The sequence below is a fragment of the Planococcus citri genome, chromosome 1, assembly GCF_950023065.1.
Source record: "Planococcus citri chromosome 1, ihPlaCitr1.1, whole genome shotgun sequence".
In the NCBI taxonomy this organism is placed as follows: domain Eukaryota; kingdom Metazoa; phylum Arthropoda; class Insecta; order Hemiptera; family Pseudococcidae; genus Planococcus; species Planococcus citri.
The window spans coordinates 17,547,243-17,564,504 of NC_088677.1; the positions used below are offsets into that span (position 1 = coordinate 17,547,243).

The 17,262-nt window shown below is 32.6% G+C and overlaps 1 protein-coding gene across 2 annotated transcripts; it reads left to right on the top strand.

Moving 5' to 3' along the window:
• The first annotated feature begins 1,891 nt into the window (after window positions 1–1,891).
• Window positions 1,892–11,717, top strand: pigeon (protein). 2 transcript variants are annotated; one of them, XM_065369990.1, is made up of 16 exons: window positions 1,893–2,188; window positions 2,282–2,464; window positions 2,549–2,773; window positions 2,853–2,887; window positions 2,979–3,179; window positions 3,262–3,435; window positions 5,994–6,159; window positions 6,242–6,549; window positions 6,637–6,813; window positions 6,912–7,127; window positions 7,209–7,388; window positions 10,491–10,666; window positions 10,756–10,970; window positions 11,070–11,279; window positions 11,362–11,433; window positions 11,510–11,717. In XM_065369990.1, exons 1-16 carry the CDS (start codon window positions 2,140–2,142, stop codon window positions 11,584–11,586), a joined length of 2,664 nt encoding a protein of 887 aa, XP_065226062.1. In that variant the 5' UTR covers window positions 1,893–2,139; the 3' UTR covers window positions 11,587–11,717. The 2 variants fall into 2 exon arrangements, with proteins under 2 accessions (XP_065226070.1, XP_065226062.1); XM_065369998.1 differs by lacking the exons at window positions 11,362–11,433; window positions 11,510–11,717 and having other exon boundaries at window positions 1,892–2,188; window positions 10,756–10,966; window positions 11,070–11,245.
• The last annotated feature ends 5,545 nt before the right edge of the window (window positions 11,718–17,262 follow it).

Here is a 17,262-nt window from a genome sequence, read left to right on the forward strand (position 1 = left end):
GAATTAATTTTCCATAAAAATATAATTTTGAAATGTAAGAATCTCCATCAATTTTAGAAACAAAATGAAAAAATAACTTTAGGGCAATATTGACGTAAGACGAGCCTCCTCCGACATTTTAATGAAAACGTAGGGTTTTGGAGAACGAAAAGTAGGTACCTAAGACTTCTAGTTAAATTATGACGAGGAAAAAACAGGTCTCTTTGAGTTTTTTTTTTGGGGGGGGGGAGTTAGTATTTTCGCAAATTTTATTCAAAAAAATCAGGCTTCTTCGATAATTTTAACGATACGGTTTTTTTCTTACAACAATTTTTACAAAAAATCAGGATTCTTTGCAATTTTTGTTTCCGGCAAAAAAAGTAAAATGTTTTGATATTAAAACCCGATTTTTTTCAACTTTGAACAAAAAAAAACAAGATGTTTTGGCAATTGTGATAAAATGTATTTTTCGGATCACAAAACAGTGGTCCTTTTTACGTTTTTTGCAAAAAAAATTGAATTTTTCACAATTTTGTCCAAAACAGTGAAATTTTATGTTGGTTTGATAAAAATTGATTTTTTTGCAGTTTTGACCAAAAAAAAAAATTGGAAAATTGAAAAAACTTACCTTTCTGTAACAAAATGAGTACCTACCTGGAAATTTTGGTGTTGAAAAGTAAACACGAATTTTTTGCAATTTTGAAAAAACGTTCATTTGTTTTTATAGTTTTTACAAAAATGTATGATTTTTTTCAAATTTTGGCAAAAGAAGTAAGTAAGTACGATTTTATGATAATCTTGCCAAGATACTGATTTTTTTTTGGAAGTTTGGAAAAAAGAGTTTTTTTTGAGACAACAAAAAGAATCCGCCCACTTCCCTGCGAGTTTGACAAAAAACATAACTTTGTGACTACCTAATTTAATGTAACAATAGTTTGTTGGACAGTTTTGAGGAAAAATAGGTCATTTTTACTATGTACTTTAAATAAGGTGGGATTCTGCATTACAAAAGCTAAACAGGAAGCGTTTTTTTGGTAATTTTGATAAAAACTAATTTCTTTTTGCAATTTTGGCAACAACGTAAAAAAAACAGACCTTTTGCGATCAAAAAGAAACACTTCCTGGAAATTTTGACTCAAAAAAGGGGGTTAATCTGCAATTCTACCAAAAAAAAACTCTCTGGTAATTTTGACTCAAAAAATAGGCATTTGTTGCAATTTTGAAAAAAAAATGGTTTCACAATTTCTAAAAAAAAATACGATTTTTTGCAATTTTGGCAAAAAAATGTAAGATTATTTGGTATAGGTAGGTACCTACTTTTAATAAGTTGTTTATTGTTTGTTTATTTTTTTTTGCAATAATTTTGACACAGAAAGCAGATTTTTGGTGACAAAAATGCAACCCTAAGGGAATTTTACCCAGAAAAAAAAGGTTTTTTCTTCAATTTTTCTAAAATTTACAAGACTTTTTTTTTGGCAATTTTAACATTAATAAGAAAGCAGAGTTTCTTGTGAATTTTGACAAAAATAAAAATAAAAAAACATTTTAGGAATCAATAGGACTATTGCGTTTCACTCTGGGCGCTTTTATTCTTTACGAGTAATCAATTTGAAAAGATTTCTATCAAGTCGTCAATTCTCAGTTCTCACGAACTCTGAACTCATAAAACTGACATCAAAGAAACAATAGAGCTTACGAATACCAACTATACTAGAGGGTTTGAATTTGAAATACACGTGTATAATTTCAACGAATGAAACAACTTCTTCACTGATAAGAGCGCCGGCACAAGCACAACAACGCAAAACGCAAAACATTAACGTATGGGTAAGAGACGAGGAGGAAAATTGACGATTTCTTCCCTCCTATCTCTTCCCTCGCAGCTATCAAACACGCATCGATTCAAGTTTGCGCGAGCGCGAAACAGACGACAGGACAACGAGCAATTCAACGGAAAAACGTTATCTTTGTCAATGTTCGCTTTCGCTATGTAAACGTTATTTTTTTATTTTTAATACAACATGCTCGTGATGAAATAATCTATTCTATGTATCGTATCAATTATAACGATTTATTCGCCGAGTTTATTAATTAACATCGTGATGCTTTAGGGGAAAAAAGTACGTAAAATTGCCAAAGCTTCGGTAAAAACTTGGCATCATGAAAGTTATAGAAAATATAAAAACCCATTGTGTTGCTGAGTCAGAATGTAAGTACCTAAAAGTACATATAAAAGCTTTCAAGTATTTTCATTTTAAACGTGGTATGTAATAATTGTGTACTTAATATTGTAATTGTATAGGTTTATGGAAAGTGTTGGGTGCTGAACAAGATGGCAAATTTTTAATAGCTCAAATATTCAAAAATCAAAGCACAAGGATTTGCGTTTATTACAGAAACAGTCATACTTTTCAAACGCTGTACACTGTGAAAGAAAAGCTGAATTTAATTCAAGCATCGGTCAACAGCAGCAATGATATTCTAGGTGAGTTTGAGATTGTGTAAGTTCAAGTAGGTATTACTGTTTCTGAAGAGTTGACTTGGTAATCGAGTTGTAATTTTGTTTCAGTCTACATTAGCAAAACTAAACAAAGTAATTCGAACAATGAATCGCAGCCAGATTCCCTTTCTCGATCTTCCAGTCATGTTTATAAAGTTCACGGAATCGATTTACGAGATCAGTGCTTGTTAACAAGCATGGAAAACACTTCTGCTAAACAGATCATGGTACAGTTTTTATACCGCAAGAAACGTAACAATTGCGATAGATTATTGGTGTTTGCGCATCTTCAATGTAAGAATACATTAGAACATTTTACATATTTGATGTATTTAAACATTAAATTAATTGACAAAAATTTGCCATTTTGCAGCTATTTCTTTGTACGAAATAACCCGCAACGAAGGAGTAAGTTTGAAAAATTATTTTTGATTTTTTTTTTCAATTTAGTAAGTTTTAATTTGATTGTATTTTTTTTTTTTTTTGTTTTTTTTTATAGAGAAAAACCGAAGTCAAATTGCACGAAGTAATACTGAATTCATTTTCGTGGTGTCAGTGGAATGCGGAACATCAGTGCTTATTTTATATAAATTATAGAAAGTCTTCGGTCAAACAAGACGATGAAACACCTGCCGAATTTGTTACTGTTCCTACCTTATCGGCGTTTCAGTTCCATGATGATATGCCCCATGAAACAGTGGTATGTTTTTAAAAAATGTGTAACGAATTTAGAATATAAATGACCCGTACATTGTACGTATTCAAAATGACATTTTTTCCAGTTGAACATTCCATTAAATTTACCAGAAATTAAACGAGTCAATTCTTCCGATGCGCAGACAAATGTTTATAACGACGTTCCTATCCCTCTGCGAGTTCATGATTTCTCTCAAAATATTTTTGTATTGATGCAGTCGACTGGGATTGTGTATATTTGCCATTATTATTTTTTCCAAGTATGTATAGCTTTTATTTTTCAATGTAACTGAGTTTTAAAAGTAACTTTTGGTCTCTTTTGCTAAGTTTTAATTACTATAAGTAAAATTAGTAGATAGGTAGGTAATTTTTTTCCAAATTTTTGAAAACTCAATTTTCTCATGCATCTTGAAGGGAAAAACATGCTAATCAAGTAATCAATAAGTGAATAATTTGCGAAAGTATACACTTTGTTATTTTTTTAGTCCTGCCATTTGTTTTATTTAGAAAAAAAAAATGTAAAAGCCTCACTTTCTGGCAAAAATGGCAAAAAATCTCACTTTTTGTGGCAATTGCCAAACAGCTCCGTTTCTAGTTAAAAATGGTCGCTTTTGCGCATAAAATTCCAAAAAATTCCAATTATAAAGAAAAATGTTACACGTACTTAAAAGTTTTTTTTGACCAAAAAATGGAAATTAATCTCGCGATTGAACCCCAGAAAAGTGTCTCATTTCTAACAAAGATTGCAAAAATGTATCATTTTTTTGCTTTTTGCCAAAACTGTCAGTTTTGCTTTTTGCCAAAAATTAAAAAAATTGTCACAAATTCTTGTTTTTTTTTGTACAAAAATTTCAAAGAGTCTTATTTTTTGTCTAAAAAATTGCCTGAAATTCTTGCTTTTCAGCAATTTATAAATGATGAGTCTCACTTTGTTACTTGTAATTGCCAAAAAGCACCTAAGAGGGTGTTTTTTTCAAATAGGTACTTGAAAATGTAAAAAGAAAAGTCTCATTGTTCGAAAAATAAGTGCGAAGAAATGTAAAGTTTTGCCAAATAATTCTCAAACATTTTTTTGCTTTTTGAAAACATCGCCTTTTATTGTTTTTTAACAAAATGACCATAGATTTTAACGTTTTTTTTTTTTTGAATTGCTCAAAAATTTCGCTTTTTTGTCAATTTTGTCGAAAATTGTAAAAAAAGTCTCATTTTTTAATAAAATTGCCAAAATTTGTTTTTTTTTTAATTCCAAAATTTTCACTTCTTTTCAATATGTAGTTGTTCAAGTGTCTTACTTTTTTTTTGCTAGAAATTGACAAAAAACACTTCCTTTGATTAAAATTGTTAGTTTAGTTTTTTTTTTCAGATGAAAATGCCAAAGTTTTGCTTTTCAACTAAAAAATAATTGACAAATCTAAAGAAGTCTCCCATTTTTAAAAAAGATTATGAAAATGTATCTATTATTTTTTTGCTTCTACTTTTTGCCAAGAACTATCACAAATGTTCGTTATCTTGCAAAAAATCTCATTATTTGAAACAAATTATCCAAAAATTTAAACTTTTTAAGATTCAAGTCTCTTTTTATTACCTAAAACTGAAAGAAATCCGTTTTTTTACCTGAAAAAATATAGGTAATTTTTTTACCATTTATTGGCAAAAATTGCTGTTTTTTTGCTAAAGTTGTTAAATTTTTGCTTTTTGAAAATGTTCTTGGTTTTTTAACAAAATTGCTTGGTATTTTTTTTTCAAACTGTCCAAAACCTTCTGAATTTCTCCAGACAAGAAATTGATAAAATTGAGGGTAAAGACGTCTTCCCTCCCAAGGAGAGTTTTACATGTTTTTTTTTTTACTGAAATCAACTCAATGCTTAGAAATTAGAATTCCAATAAAAAGAAAAGTCTTGCAAAATATTGGAAAGTCATTTTGTCTTTTTTTTTAAAGTTTCTGAAAAGTCCTGCTTGTGGCTAAAATTATAAAAATTTTTGCTCTATTTTCCTAAAATTGTAAAATATTCTTGTTTTTAAGAAAATTACAAAAGTTGTGGTTTTTTGCAAAAATTTCCAAAAAGACGCACTTTTTTCCAAAAACTGCGCGAATCTTGCTTTGTTTTGCCAAAAGTAAGTGTTTTCCCAGAAATTTAAGATTTTTAACAATTCAAGTCTCACCTTATTAGGCTTAAACTGTCAAAAATTACCAAGAAGTTTTGATTTTTTTACCTAAAAAATGTAAATAAAAAAAATAGAAAAGTCAAAAGTGTATTTTTCGCCAATAATTTTCAAAAATTTGGTGTTTTTTTCTAAAATTGTTAAATTTTTGCTTTTTGAAAAAGTTCTTGTTTTTTTTGCTAAAGATTTTCACCTTTTTTGTTCAAGCTACCCAACATCTTTGCTTTTTTGCTACAAATTGCTAAAAAGTGTCACTTTGTCGCCAATAATTCTCAAAAAGCCCTACTTTTGGCTAAAATTGTCAAAGTTATGCTTCTTGCATAAAATTTTTAAAAATTCTCGTTTGCGAAAGTTTTCACTTTGTTGCCAAAAATTGCTAAAAATTGCCAAAAAGTTTCTCTTTTTCATCAAAGAGTTTCAAAATAGTTCAAACTTTTCAAATAAAAAATCAGAACATTTCACTTTTTAATGTTCTGTTTTTTGGTAATTTTGTTTAAGTACTTTAAAATGTTTTTTGGGGTAATTTTCGAATTTTTTTAAGTTACTGAGTTATTTATTTTTATTTTATTTTTTTTTTTTGTGAAAAAACACAGTACGAGGGCCCTGAATTTGTTTATTTTACGTTATTTTATTTAATTAAACTTTGCAATTGCAGCCAGTTGTTGATCCTGCAAGCTCGACATCAACGAGTACCAATACGGATGTTCATTTCGCATATTCGATTACTGTACTTCATCATGGTAGCATAGTTCACTGTACCGTACCTGGAATTCCATGGGATAAAGTTGGCTCAATGAATCCAGTATTTTGCATGTATGATGGTATGACTGATTTCCCTCCTCTTTCACAAATTCTCATCAAGTCTTTACTCAAAATTATATTCGAAATGTTCTCATATTTTAGATCAACACTTACTGGTCTACGCAGCGGATTTATTCACTCATGTCTTGGATTTGGGAATCGCTCACGAGCCTTGCTGCCATTTTATTATGGATAGTCCTTCCATAACAAATTCGTTTTTAAATCTAGTACCTGTACCTGGCACACTTTCGGAAGTTTTGGATCTTAAAACATTGGAAATTCTCAAGTTATCTATACCAAAAAGAAAATTAATCGAGTCCTTTAATTACAAGCACGCGTCGTTAAATAATAAATTATCTATATTGCATTTCATTCTGGTCCATTTGAATGACACGGAGTTTATAAATGAAGTAAATACCTAGCTTGTTTTTTTTCTCGTTAGTTTAATTGCTCTAGGTACCTACCTATTTTACTATTTGAATTTTTTTTTATTGCAGTTGGTTTCTGTGATTGCGGAAAAATTAACCGATATAAATAGTTCGAAACTTCTGAAAGAAATTCTAGTCGGAGCTTGTTACGCTTCAGTGAGCAAGCATATATCAAATGATGCATCTGATCTCTTAAGGTTATTACCAATGACCACGATTCATTCAGGATCTCTGATCGATGAAAGGGTAGGTATTAGATTAGATGCGGTAAATTTTGAGATGAGTTAATTTTACATATGTCATGTTTGTGTATTTACTAAAAAAAAAAAAAATGTGTAATCCAGGTGAACAATTACACCTTAACCCTGGAACAAGAAATGTTATGTAACCCTTCTGTAATGCTATTGACACCGAGACAACGCCTGATTCCATTTAGAAGCGATATTTGGACTAAACTGTGGAATCATTTACCTGCCCATATTTTAACCCATTCGCAGACATCTAGATTTAAAAATAGCACCGTTGTTGAGAAATTATCGGTTTCTCTGATTTGTTACCAGGTAAGGCATGGTCTAAATAATTTTTAAAACTTGAGTTTGTGAATCGAGAATAATAAATGATGTTGTGATTTTTACCTTTAGCCGGAAGCTCTATCGCGATGTTGTACTCCTCTTTCACCTGGGGCACCTCATATGGCTTCCACTGGTATGCTGGCAGATGTGGCGAATATATCTCGTTCCAATAAATCTGGTATAGATCCTTTGCCTTTTAATGAAATAGAAGCTTCGGCTGCGAGTAAACAAGAACACGTTATATCAGTGGTGAGTTACTACATACGATAAAAAAAATTAGTCAGATATTAGTTAAACAATAATTTACCCACTGATTTCGAAATGTGTTCCCAAATGCCTCTCAGAAGACCCATTTCGAAAATGATTCTCGAGTCTGATTTTTTGAATTAATATTCCCCTAACGACTATTTTCCTGAATTAATTTTCTCTAAAAACTTGATTTCAAAATGAATTTCCATCAATTTTAAGGACAAAAAAAATTGGCAATATTGACACGAACCAAGTCTTCCCTGCAATTTTGATGAAGAAAAAGGATTTTTTTTGCAATTTTAGAAAAAAAACAAGTCCTTTTAGGATTTTGGAGGAAAAATTCTAGATTTTCTAGAAAATTTGACAAAAAACCAGGCTCCTTTGGTTATATTTTGATGAAACTAGGTTTTTTAGAATATTGTTTACAAAAAAGCAAGATTTTCTTGTAATTTTGGATTTCGGCATATAAAGTAGGTACTAGGTAGGTAGGTAGGTAGGTAGGTAGGTGGGTAGGTACAAGGTACAACTTTAAATTTTGATGGGCACAGTCATAATTTTTTTTTGACAATTTTGACCAAAACAAAACCAGTTTTTATGACATGAAAAAAAGACTGTCTAGAAGTGTTGTCAAAAAAAAGGACCAAAATTCATCTGATCATCCAGACCATGCCTATTAAGGTCATTGACCCGTGTGTAACTGTGTATAGCCACACAAGGTCGTTCACCTACCTGTCTAACCTTCCTAGGTCGTCTGTCTGCCTGTCTGATCTCTTGAAGTCACTGACTCATGTGTCTGAATTTTTAAAGTTGTCTGAATTTTTGTCTATAGCATCTTGAGGACATTGACCCATCTGTCTGGCCCCACAAGGTCATTGACCCGTTGAATTGTCTTCCCAAGGTCATTTATGTATGTCTTTCTGGCTGTCTTTGTAAGGTCATTAGCCCGTGTGTATAGACTCTCAAGGTCACTCACCTACCTGTCTAGCCTTCCGAGGTCGTCTGACTGCCTGTCCAACCTTTCAAGGTCACTGACTCATCTGTCTGGCTTTTTAAAGTGGTCTAAATGTCTGTCTATAGCCTCTTGAGGTCATTGACCCATCTGTCTGGCCGTCCAAGATCATTGACCCGTTCAATTGTCTTCCCAAGGTCATATGTATGTCTTCCTGACTGTCTTTGTAAGGTCATTGCCCCTTCTGTTCGGCTCCTCAAAGTTGTCTGTCATCCTTTCTTGCATCTCAAGGTCATTGACCTGTGCATCTGACCTCTCAAGATCACTGACCTGCCTAACTGTGTAGTCTCCTAATGTCGTTTGACGACCTATTTGACCCCTCAAATTCATTGCCCCCTATTTCTGACCTTTCAAGGTCATTGACCTACCTGTGTAGCCTTTCAAGATTGTCTGTCTGCCATCTGGCCTCTCTATGTTTTCTGAGTGCCTGTCTGCCTGGCTTTCCAAGGCTATTTGTCTGCCTGTCTAGCCTCTGGAGGTCGTTGACCCGTTTTTTATTGCTTTTCAAGGTCATCGACCTTCCTTTCTAGCCTCTCATGGCCGCCTGTCTGTCTGTCTGGTTTCCCAAGGTCATATGTTTACGTATCTGCTCTCTTAAGGTCACTGACCCGTCTGTCTTAGTAGAGCTGGGATTTTTATGCAGAAATATGATGAAAATGTGCAATATTTTATGCAATTTTTTCGCCCAAAATATGCAAAAATTTCAGTTTGAGTGACGTATTCCTAAAAAGGATTTTCCAAGCTAAAAAAAAAACATGAAAACTCTTAGTTCAAAACAAAAAATACATTTTTCTTTTTAAAAAATATTTAGTAGGCAGTAGGCAAAACAAGTCATTTATAAATTCATAAATTTAGTATTCCAGGAAAAATTTTCTTGATGACATTTTTAGTAATGTTGCATTTTTTTTTAACAAAAAGTCTTAAAAACCTCAATTTTTGCAAAATTCTAGTTATAATGCAAAAAAATACCAAAGGAATGCTCAAATATACAGAAATGGTGTAGATTTTTCTCCTAAAATATGCAATTTGGTCTGAAATATGCAAAATATTAGAAATAATATTGGGCACATTCGTCAGTAATGATTCGTGGAGGTCTGATCAAATATGCACTTTTATCATTAGTCCAAAGAAAAATATGCAAAGCATAAAAATCCCAGCTCTAATTCAATAGTCATTTTTTCGAGTTTTCAAAAGTCTAGCATATGTCTGAAATTTATGCAATTTTTAAGTTTTCAAAAGTCAGATCAAATATTATAAAATCAGATAAATGCTCTGAACATTGTTGTTATATTTTTTTCAAGTTTGATATTTCTCCTCAACTTTTTAAGTCAGACATTATGAAAACTTTTTCCAAAAAATAAAAAAACACAGATTTTTTCGATAAAAAAGCAGGACTTCTTAGAAATTTGGGCCAAAAAAAGGGTTCATTTGCATTTTTTGCCCAAAAAACTATTTACCCAGCCATTTTGATTCTTTTTTATAAATAGGCATTTTTTGGAATTTTGAACAAAAAATAGTTTTTAACCTACAATTACATTTTTAAAAAAAATTAGCAATTTTGGCAAAAAGCAAAACTTTTTGTATATTTTAATTGAAAAAAAAGGTTTCTTGAAAAATGTTGACCAAAAAAATGGGTCCTTCTCCTTACTTGCAATTTTAACAAATTTTTTGGGTTCATAAGAGCACGACTTTTTTTGAAAAGTTCGATTAGATTTTCAAAAATCTGATCTTTTCTACTTACAATTTTGTCAAAAAAAGAAAAAAACTTTTTGGCAATTTTGATGAAAAAGAACCAGCTATTTTGTGAATTTCGAAAGCGAACAGTACTGTTCTTGACAATTTTGGTAACGCAGGAGTTGTTTGAAATTTTGACAAAAGAATCAGAGTTCTTGGAAAGCTTGACCAAAAAAGCTGGCAATTTTCAATTTTTTGAAATTTTGGCAAAAACTAAATTTTTGCCCTTTTCAGTACCTACTGTACAAAAATCAAAAACACTTGATCATTAAAAGGGGCTCATTATTCATGCAGGTCTACCCGGATACTGCCCTTTGCATCGTGTATTAAATCCACCTCTGGTGTTCTCTTTGTTTCAGAACTTGAGAGAAATCAGCCTGCATTTAGTGAAACTCGGCAAAAGCCCTATGCAAGTGCATGCAGTTGCGATGAGATACGTATCGTCTCAATTGGAGGTTTCCAGGATTTTATGCTCTTTTTTAACCCAATCTGTTGGAATCGATACGAAACGAACGGAGAGAGGATTTTCTCTAGTGTAAGTAAATTGAATTACATGCATTTTTATAGTCAATTTTTCTATCTTATTGGAGCTTTTAAAAAATAGGTACCTATTTCATTTTACAGGGACCGATTACAGAAGCACAAAAAACGCGCGTTATTCGCCCTGTTTGAACGATACTACTTCGCCGTCGACTCATTGGCGTTCCCTTTACCTCAAGGATTCTCTTCTTTTTTCACATATCTCGGTTATAGAGTGTTTTCTACTCCTAGATTTATCGATTACGTTCGAGCGAATGTGTTTCAAGTGAACATTGACGTTATGAAAGCGATCATGGCAGGTATCAAGATTAAATAATAATATTGAAATGCCATCGAGTGGCTTCGGTGTCACATTGCGGACAAAGACAAAAATATAACTCTCGAAAACTTTTCCATAGATTTACCCGATCGAGGAGAAGGGTTGAGGAATAAACTGAACTTACTGATGCAGTTACCAAGATCACGTGTCAAGCGTATTATGAATCAGTGGTCTCATCCGGTCAGTTTGATGATCAGAGCGAGGGAACATTCTTTGAATATTTTATCCGGCATATCTGGAGTTCAGTCTCGTACCACTGTTTTACCGAAGGGCATTCGCCATGGAGCTGGTGAATATTTTTGTAAATTTGTATAGGTATCAATTTTAAGGGTCGTGCAATTTTTTTGAAAATTTTTATTTTGTTGGTATAGGGTTAACGGCATTTCCATCGAATGAACGATTATCTCCGTTGGATACATTTCTTGATTTATTAACCGCCAAAGGTAGGTACCTATTGTGTGCAAATTTCGAGGTATTTTAATTAAATTTTTTACACATTTTTTATTTTTATTTTTGCAGCAAGCTTGACCGAAATTGATTTTAGTTTATTGATAGAAGCGACTGTAACATCGACGGAAAATTTTTTGGAAGAATAATTACCATCATTCGACGTCCACTCGGTCCACTTGTGCATTTATTCTCTTATTACATTTCATTTATGGTGTTTTTCGTATCATATTTTTATCATATTTCAAATAAATTGTTCAATGCATTTCATTTTTGATAAGATGAGAATTTCATTTCATCGTAACGTAAAGATACGAAATCGTTTTGCTTGCAATTTTTCCCGCCCAATGAAAAAATTTGTTTACTACGATTTTTTTCTCATTGAGCATCGAATATTCATCTGTTGTTATAAGTATGGATAGATAGTGAATGTGAAATAATTACAGCGTTAAAAACTGCACATGCTCCGTACAAGTAAACTCGTGATATTCCGTTTTGAAGGATAACCACGTTATGTAATTATGCGACAACATGTTTGATTTCGTAATGACTTTTCCTCAACGAACAATAATATGAATAGATAAACTTGATAGAATATATACTTATCGGTGCTAAAGTTGGAAATCAAGCTCGTCTCGGTGCCTGGTAGATTGTTTTAGGGTGTAGGCAGGTAAAGGTATAGCTTATTTTGCAAAGTTGGAATTTTCCTTAACCTACCTCTACAGTTATTATCTCGGATGAGAAAGTAATACCATACTTTTTTTATCTTCCCTCTATCTACATGAGAACTGAACCCCCCCCCCCTCCGGGTGAAGAAAAATCAATTCAGCCAAAATTATCCCACATTAGGAAAAAATCAAAAAAGATAAAAAATGCCATGTCCGTACAAAAGTTTTTGAAAATTTTCCATTTATGGGCAGAATTTGGTCGCTTTTCATAAAACCTTCACTCAAAATTGCAGAAAAAATTTACTTCTAGACAGAGTCCTTTTTTGAATAACCACCTTTTTCAAGAAAATCACTCCCTTGGTCCCCCAAATGATGATGGTTCTCCCCCCCCCCCGTTTGGACTTCGCCCAGAGAACAATTCCAATTCCCTTTCATTCGTCTTGTATTTGTGTTTTTGGCAACTGTAAAGTGGTGGGAATGGGCTCAAAAGATAGAATCCACAAAATACACATTCAGGGTACCTAGCTGATATACGCACCAAATTTCTGTCTCCTCAGTCAATTTGGAGAGGCTCCAGCAATGACACAAAATCGAAAACCATTTTTAAAAAAAAAGGGCGAAAATACTTACACTTTCTGTAGCTGGAAAATGGTGGAATGGGTTGAAAAGTTGGTCCCCCAAAAAGCACCTCTAGATCATCCCCCCCCCCGATATACATGTCAAATGTCAGCCTCTCAGGTCAATTAAGGGGGTTGAGGGCATGAAACAAGATTTTTCAAGGTGAAACCCCCGGATTTCTCGGCTCAAAATAGGTCTAGGAAGCTGATTAATTTTTGATTTCCTATCGATTGACTTGCAGTTTGACTTTTTTGGCTTTTTCCTCCCCTCTCTACCCTCTCAGAAAAATTTGGAAATCCTCGAATATTATCCCTAGGTCATTCCCACTCGACCTGTTGATTCGTTTTCGCCAAACCAAGTTCAACGATCAAATTTGAGCAAATTTTGTTGAAATTTAAATATGGACTTCTCATCCCCTCCCCCCCCTCCAATATGGGATTTTACGTCTAGAAGTGAGAATTCCCAAAAGCTCTTCCTCTCGTTTCGCTTTTCGCTCAAGTCTTTTTGTTTTTTTAATTCAAATTCAACTTTAATCAAAATACCTACGTAGGTATCTATTATTCTAATTCAGAAAATGTTGATACCAAAAAAACACATTTCTCACACCTCACACTGAAAAACATTGTTTTTTCTATACTTCTCGGAATCCTGTATAATTTTCGCGAACTTTTGGCTTTGCTTCACTCGAGCCTGTTTGCTTCTGTTTTTCAGAATTTTAATTTTTTTTACTTTAAAAACCTATCATTTCATTTAAATTCTAAAATTTAGAATCCTAAAAAATGAACCCCTCACAAAAAACATTGTTTTCTTACTTTTCAATAGAAATCTTCAACAGCATTTTCCCTCGCTTCGCTTGAGCCGATTTCTTTTCTTTTTTTTTTTTCTAACTTGTGGTGTCACCTTCCGATTTGAACGGGATCGCGATTTTTGGAAAAAGCATAGTCTAAAACCACTAATTACTAGAGACTAAGGATACTTTTCGGCATCGTGTGCTGTCGAGTGCTTTCGGCTACGCTCGTTTGACTTTATTCTTTGTAATATTGTAATGATTCAAGTTCCCTGTTCCTGTTGATGAGATTTTTTAATTTTAATTAAAAATTAATTATAATATTCGAATATTATATTGTCTCTTACGTATTCTTCATTGTATTTCTTGTAGAATGCAATTTTTTGTTGCTTAATAATATACTTTGGGTTAAATGCCTTATGTGAGCAGTTGGAAATCTGATAAGATTTTTTCGATTTTGACTTTGACTGATGTGATATCAATCTTCTTTTGAAAAACTTCCAAGTTCCAAATGTTTGTACAACAACGTCACTTCTCATTCTGTTAAAGTTTTACATTTTCTTCAAATTGAATTCGAAAGACTAGTATCATCACAGCTGTTTTTTATTTATATTATTGCCATTTGGAAATGTTCAGATCGGAAACCAAGTTGTCTAACTAGAGTACAAGACTGTCGACGTGTCAACGAAATTATGAAACAGATTAAAATTCAAAAGAAACAGGACTAACACGAGTTTTATCATTAAAATACGTACAATATTCGTATGAAATAATATGATTATGAAAAAGAAAGATTTGAACAAAAAGGAAACAGGAGTTTCATCTTTGATAAGGAGAATATTTCATTTTCATGGAGACAAGTCAAACGAGCGTAGCCGAAAGCACTCGACAGCACACGATGCCGAAAAGTATCCTTAGTCTCTAGTAATTAGTTCTAAAACCCTCCAAAACCGAATTTGCAGCTGCCCAAGTTCATTTTTCGATTTTTGGCGAATGTTTGAAAATTCAAAATTGACTTTTTTTGGATATTAATGTTTTTTTTTTTTAAAGTAGGTACTTGATCAGTAAAAATGGTCAAAACAATTACCCAAATCCAAATTTCACCTGTTCCAGCCATTCTGGAGCCTCCAGCGCGATTTTTCAATTTCTCCAGAATTTTGAATTTGCTCTAGAAGGCGTGCATAATGAAGTTGGGCAGCTAAAAATCGAGTTGTGTAATACACTCGACCTATTTAACAGATTTATCCACTTTTGAGCCAATTTTGAGAGTGACACCTCAAAAGTGTTTTTTTAAGCAGCTTTTTTCGAAATTGAAAAATCAATAAAGTCAAAAGTTTCCCGTTTGCGTGGAAGTTTTCAAAATTCGCGCGAATCACTGTATTTTGTCCAACACTGACCCCTTAAATCCAAATTTCACTATTTCCAGGCGTTCTGAAGCCTCCAGCGCGATTTTTCAATTTCTCCAGAATTTGGAATTTGCTCTAGAAAGCGTGAATATGAAGGTTGGACAGCTAAAAATCGAGTTTTGTATTATACTCGACCTGTTTAACGAGTTTATCCACATTTGAGCCGATTTTGGGAGTGACACCTCAAGACTATACTTTGTTTTTTCACCAAGCTTTTTTCAAAATTAAAAAATCAAAAAAATCAAAAGTTTCCCGTTTGCGTGGAAACTTTTGAAATCCGCGCCAATCGCTGTAATTTGTCCATAAATAACTCCCCAAATCCCAATTTCACCATTTCCAGCCATTCTGGAACCTCCAGCGCGATTTTCAATTTCTCCAGGATTTTGAGTTTGCTCCAGAAGGCATGAATATGCAGCTGGGCAGCTAAAAATCGAGTTGTGCATTACACTCGATCTGTTTAACGAGTTTATCCACGTTTGAGCCGATTTTGAGAGTAACACCTCAAGTGACCAGCTTTTTTCAAAATTAAAAAATCAAAAAAATCAAAAGTTTCCCGTTTGCGTGGAAATTTTTGAAATTCGCGCGAATCATTGTATTTTGTCCAAAACTGACCCCTTAAATCCAAATTTCACTATTTCCAGGCGTTCTGAAGCCTCCAGCGCGATTTTTCAATTTCTCCAGAATTTGGAATTTGCTCTAGAAAGCGTGAATATGAAGGTTGGACAGCTAAGAATCGAGTTGTGTATTATTATACTCGACCTGCTCAACGAGTTTATCCACATTTGAGTCAATTTTGGGAGTCAACTTGATTTTTTGGATTTTTTAATTTTGAAAAAAGCTGGTCAAAAACCACTCTTGAGGTGTCACTCTCAAAATCGGCTCAAATGTGAATAAACTCGTTAAACAGGTCGCGTATAATACACAAATCGATTTTTAGCTGCCCAACTGCATTATTTACACCTTCTGGAGCAAACTCAAAATTCTGGAGAAATTGAAAATCGCGCTGGAGGCTCCAGAATGGCTGGAAATGGTGAAATTTGGAATTGGGTAACTTATACTCGTTTTGGGGTTTATCTTGACCATTTTTACTGATCAAGTGCGTACTTTTTTTAAAAAAAAGCATAAATCGCCAAAAACAGTCAATTTTGAATTTTCAAAGGTTCGCAAAAAATCGAAAAATGAATTTGGGCAGCTGAAAATTCGGTTTTGGGGGTTTCAGACTAAGCTCTTTCCAAAAATTGTGGTCCCATTCAAATCGGAGTGTGACACCTCAAGAGGTTCCCTTGTAAGCTTCCTCATTAATTTGAACTTTGAAGCTTCTAAAAATTCAAAAGAGAAAATTATGGTTTATTAACACAAATCGAGAAAAAAATCAGCTCTTTCATTTTACCGCAAAGCTCAGATTTCAGTCACCTTCTCGCAGTCCTCCCCCTCACACAATTCTTGCTCACTTTATGGACTAGAGGCCTCCAAACTTGGAAAAAATCAAAAAAAAATTAATAAATTGGTAATTTAATCAAAAAAAATTATTCTTCTTTCAAAATTCTTTCGAATCATATGTAAGTTCCTTTCAAGAAAAAACCTCATTGATCCCTCAAGCTAACATTATTGCCTGGTTCAACTCATCTGCGAGTTAAGTAGGTAAGTATAATAAAGCTTGAAAAATCGAGGTAGGCATTTATGAAATTATTCTTTCAACGAATCCAATTATTTTTTATAAATAGAGATAATCAAGTAGGTATATATTTTTTCTTTATCGTGGAGGGGAAGAATCAGATCGAAAACACAGAAGACCTAGTGATTTCCTGATGAAGATGGACCTCCAAGGATTAGAACGAAGAAATGTAAAAAATTTAATTTTTTTTACTTATTTTTGAGGAAGGGGACAAGTTCCACTTTTTTATGATGTACAGGGGTGACATTTTTTCTAATAAGTAATTTTTTTCTTAGTTTTCAAAATTGTAGAGTAGGATTAGTTTTTCTGAATTATTGTAATTTCAAATTGTTTGGCCCAAAATTCTTTTTTTTTCAATCATTACATGCTCATTATAATTTGTTTTGTTATTTTCTGTTCAATGGTGTTTGGTGATGATTTTTCCATAATTTTATTTTAGGTAGATACATACCTAATTGATTTTCCAAAATTTTAATTTTCTTATTACAGATTTTTAAAAATTTTAAAAAGTTTTTCAATTTTAAAAACTTATTTTGAGATGTTTTTTTCTATAAATTATTTATTGTTAGATTGATTTTTCAAAATTTTGTTTCGATAACTTTTGCAATTCCATTTTTATTTGTTATCTACAAATTTACCAGTGTTTCTGAGATTTCGATTTCTATTTTTAT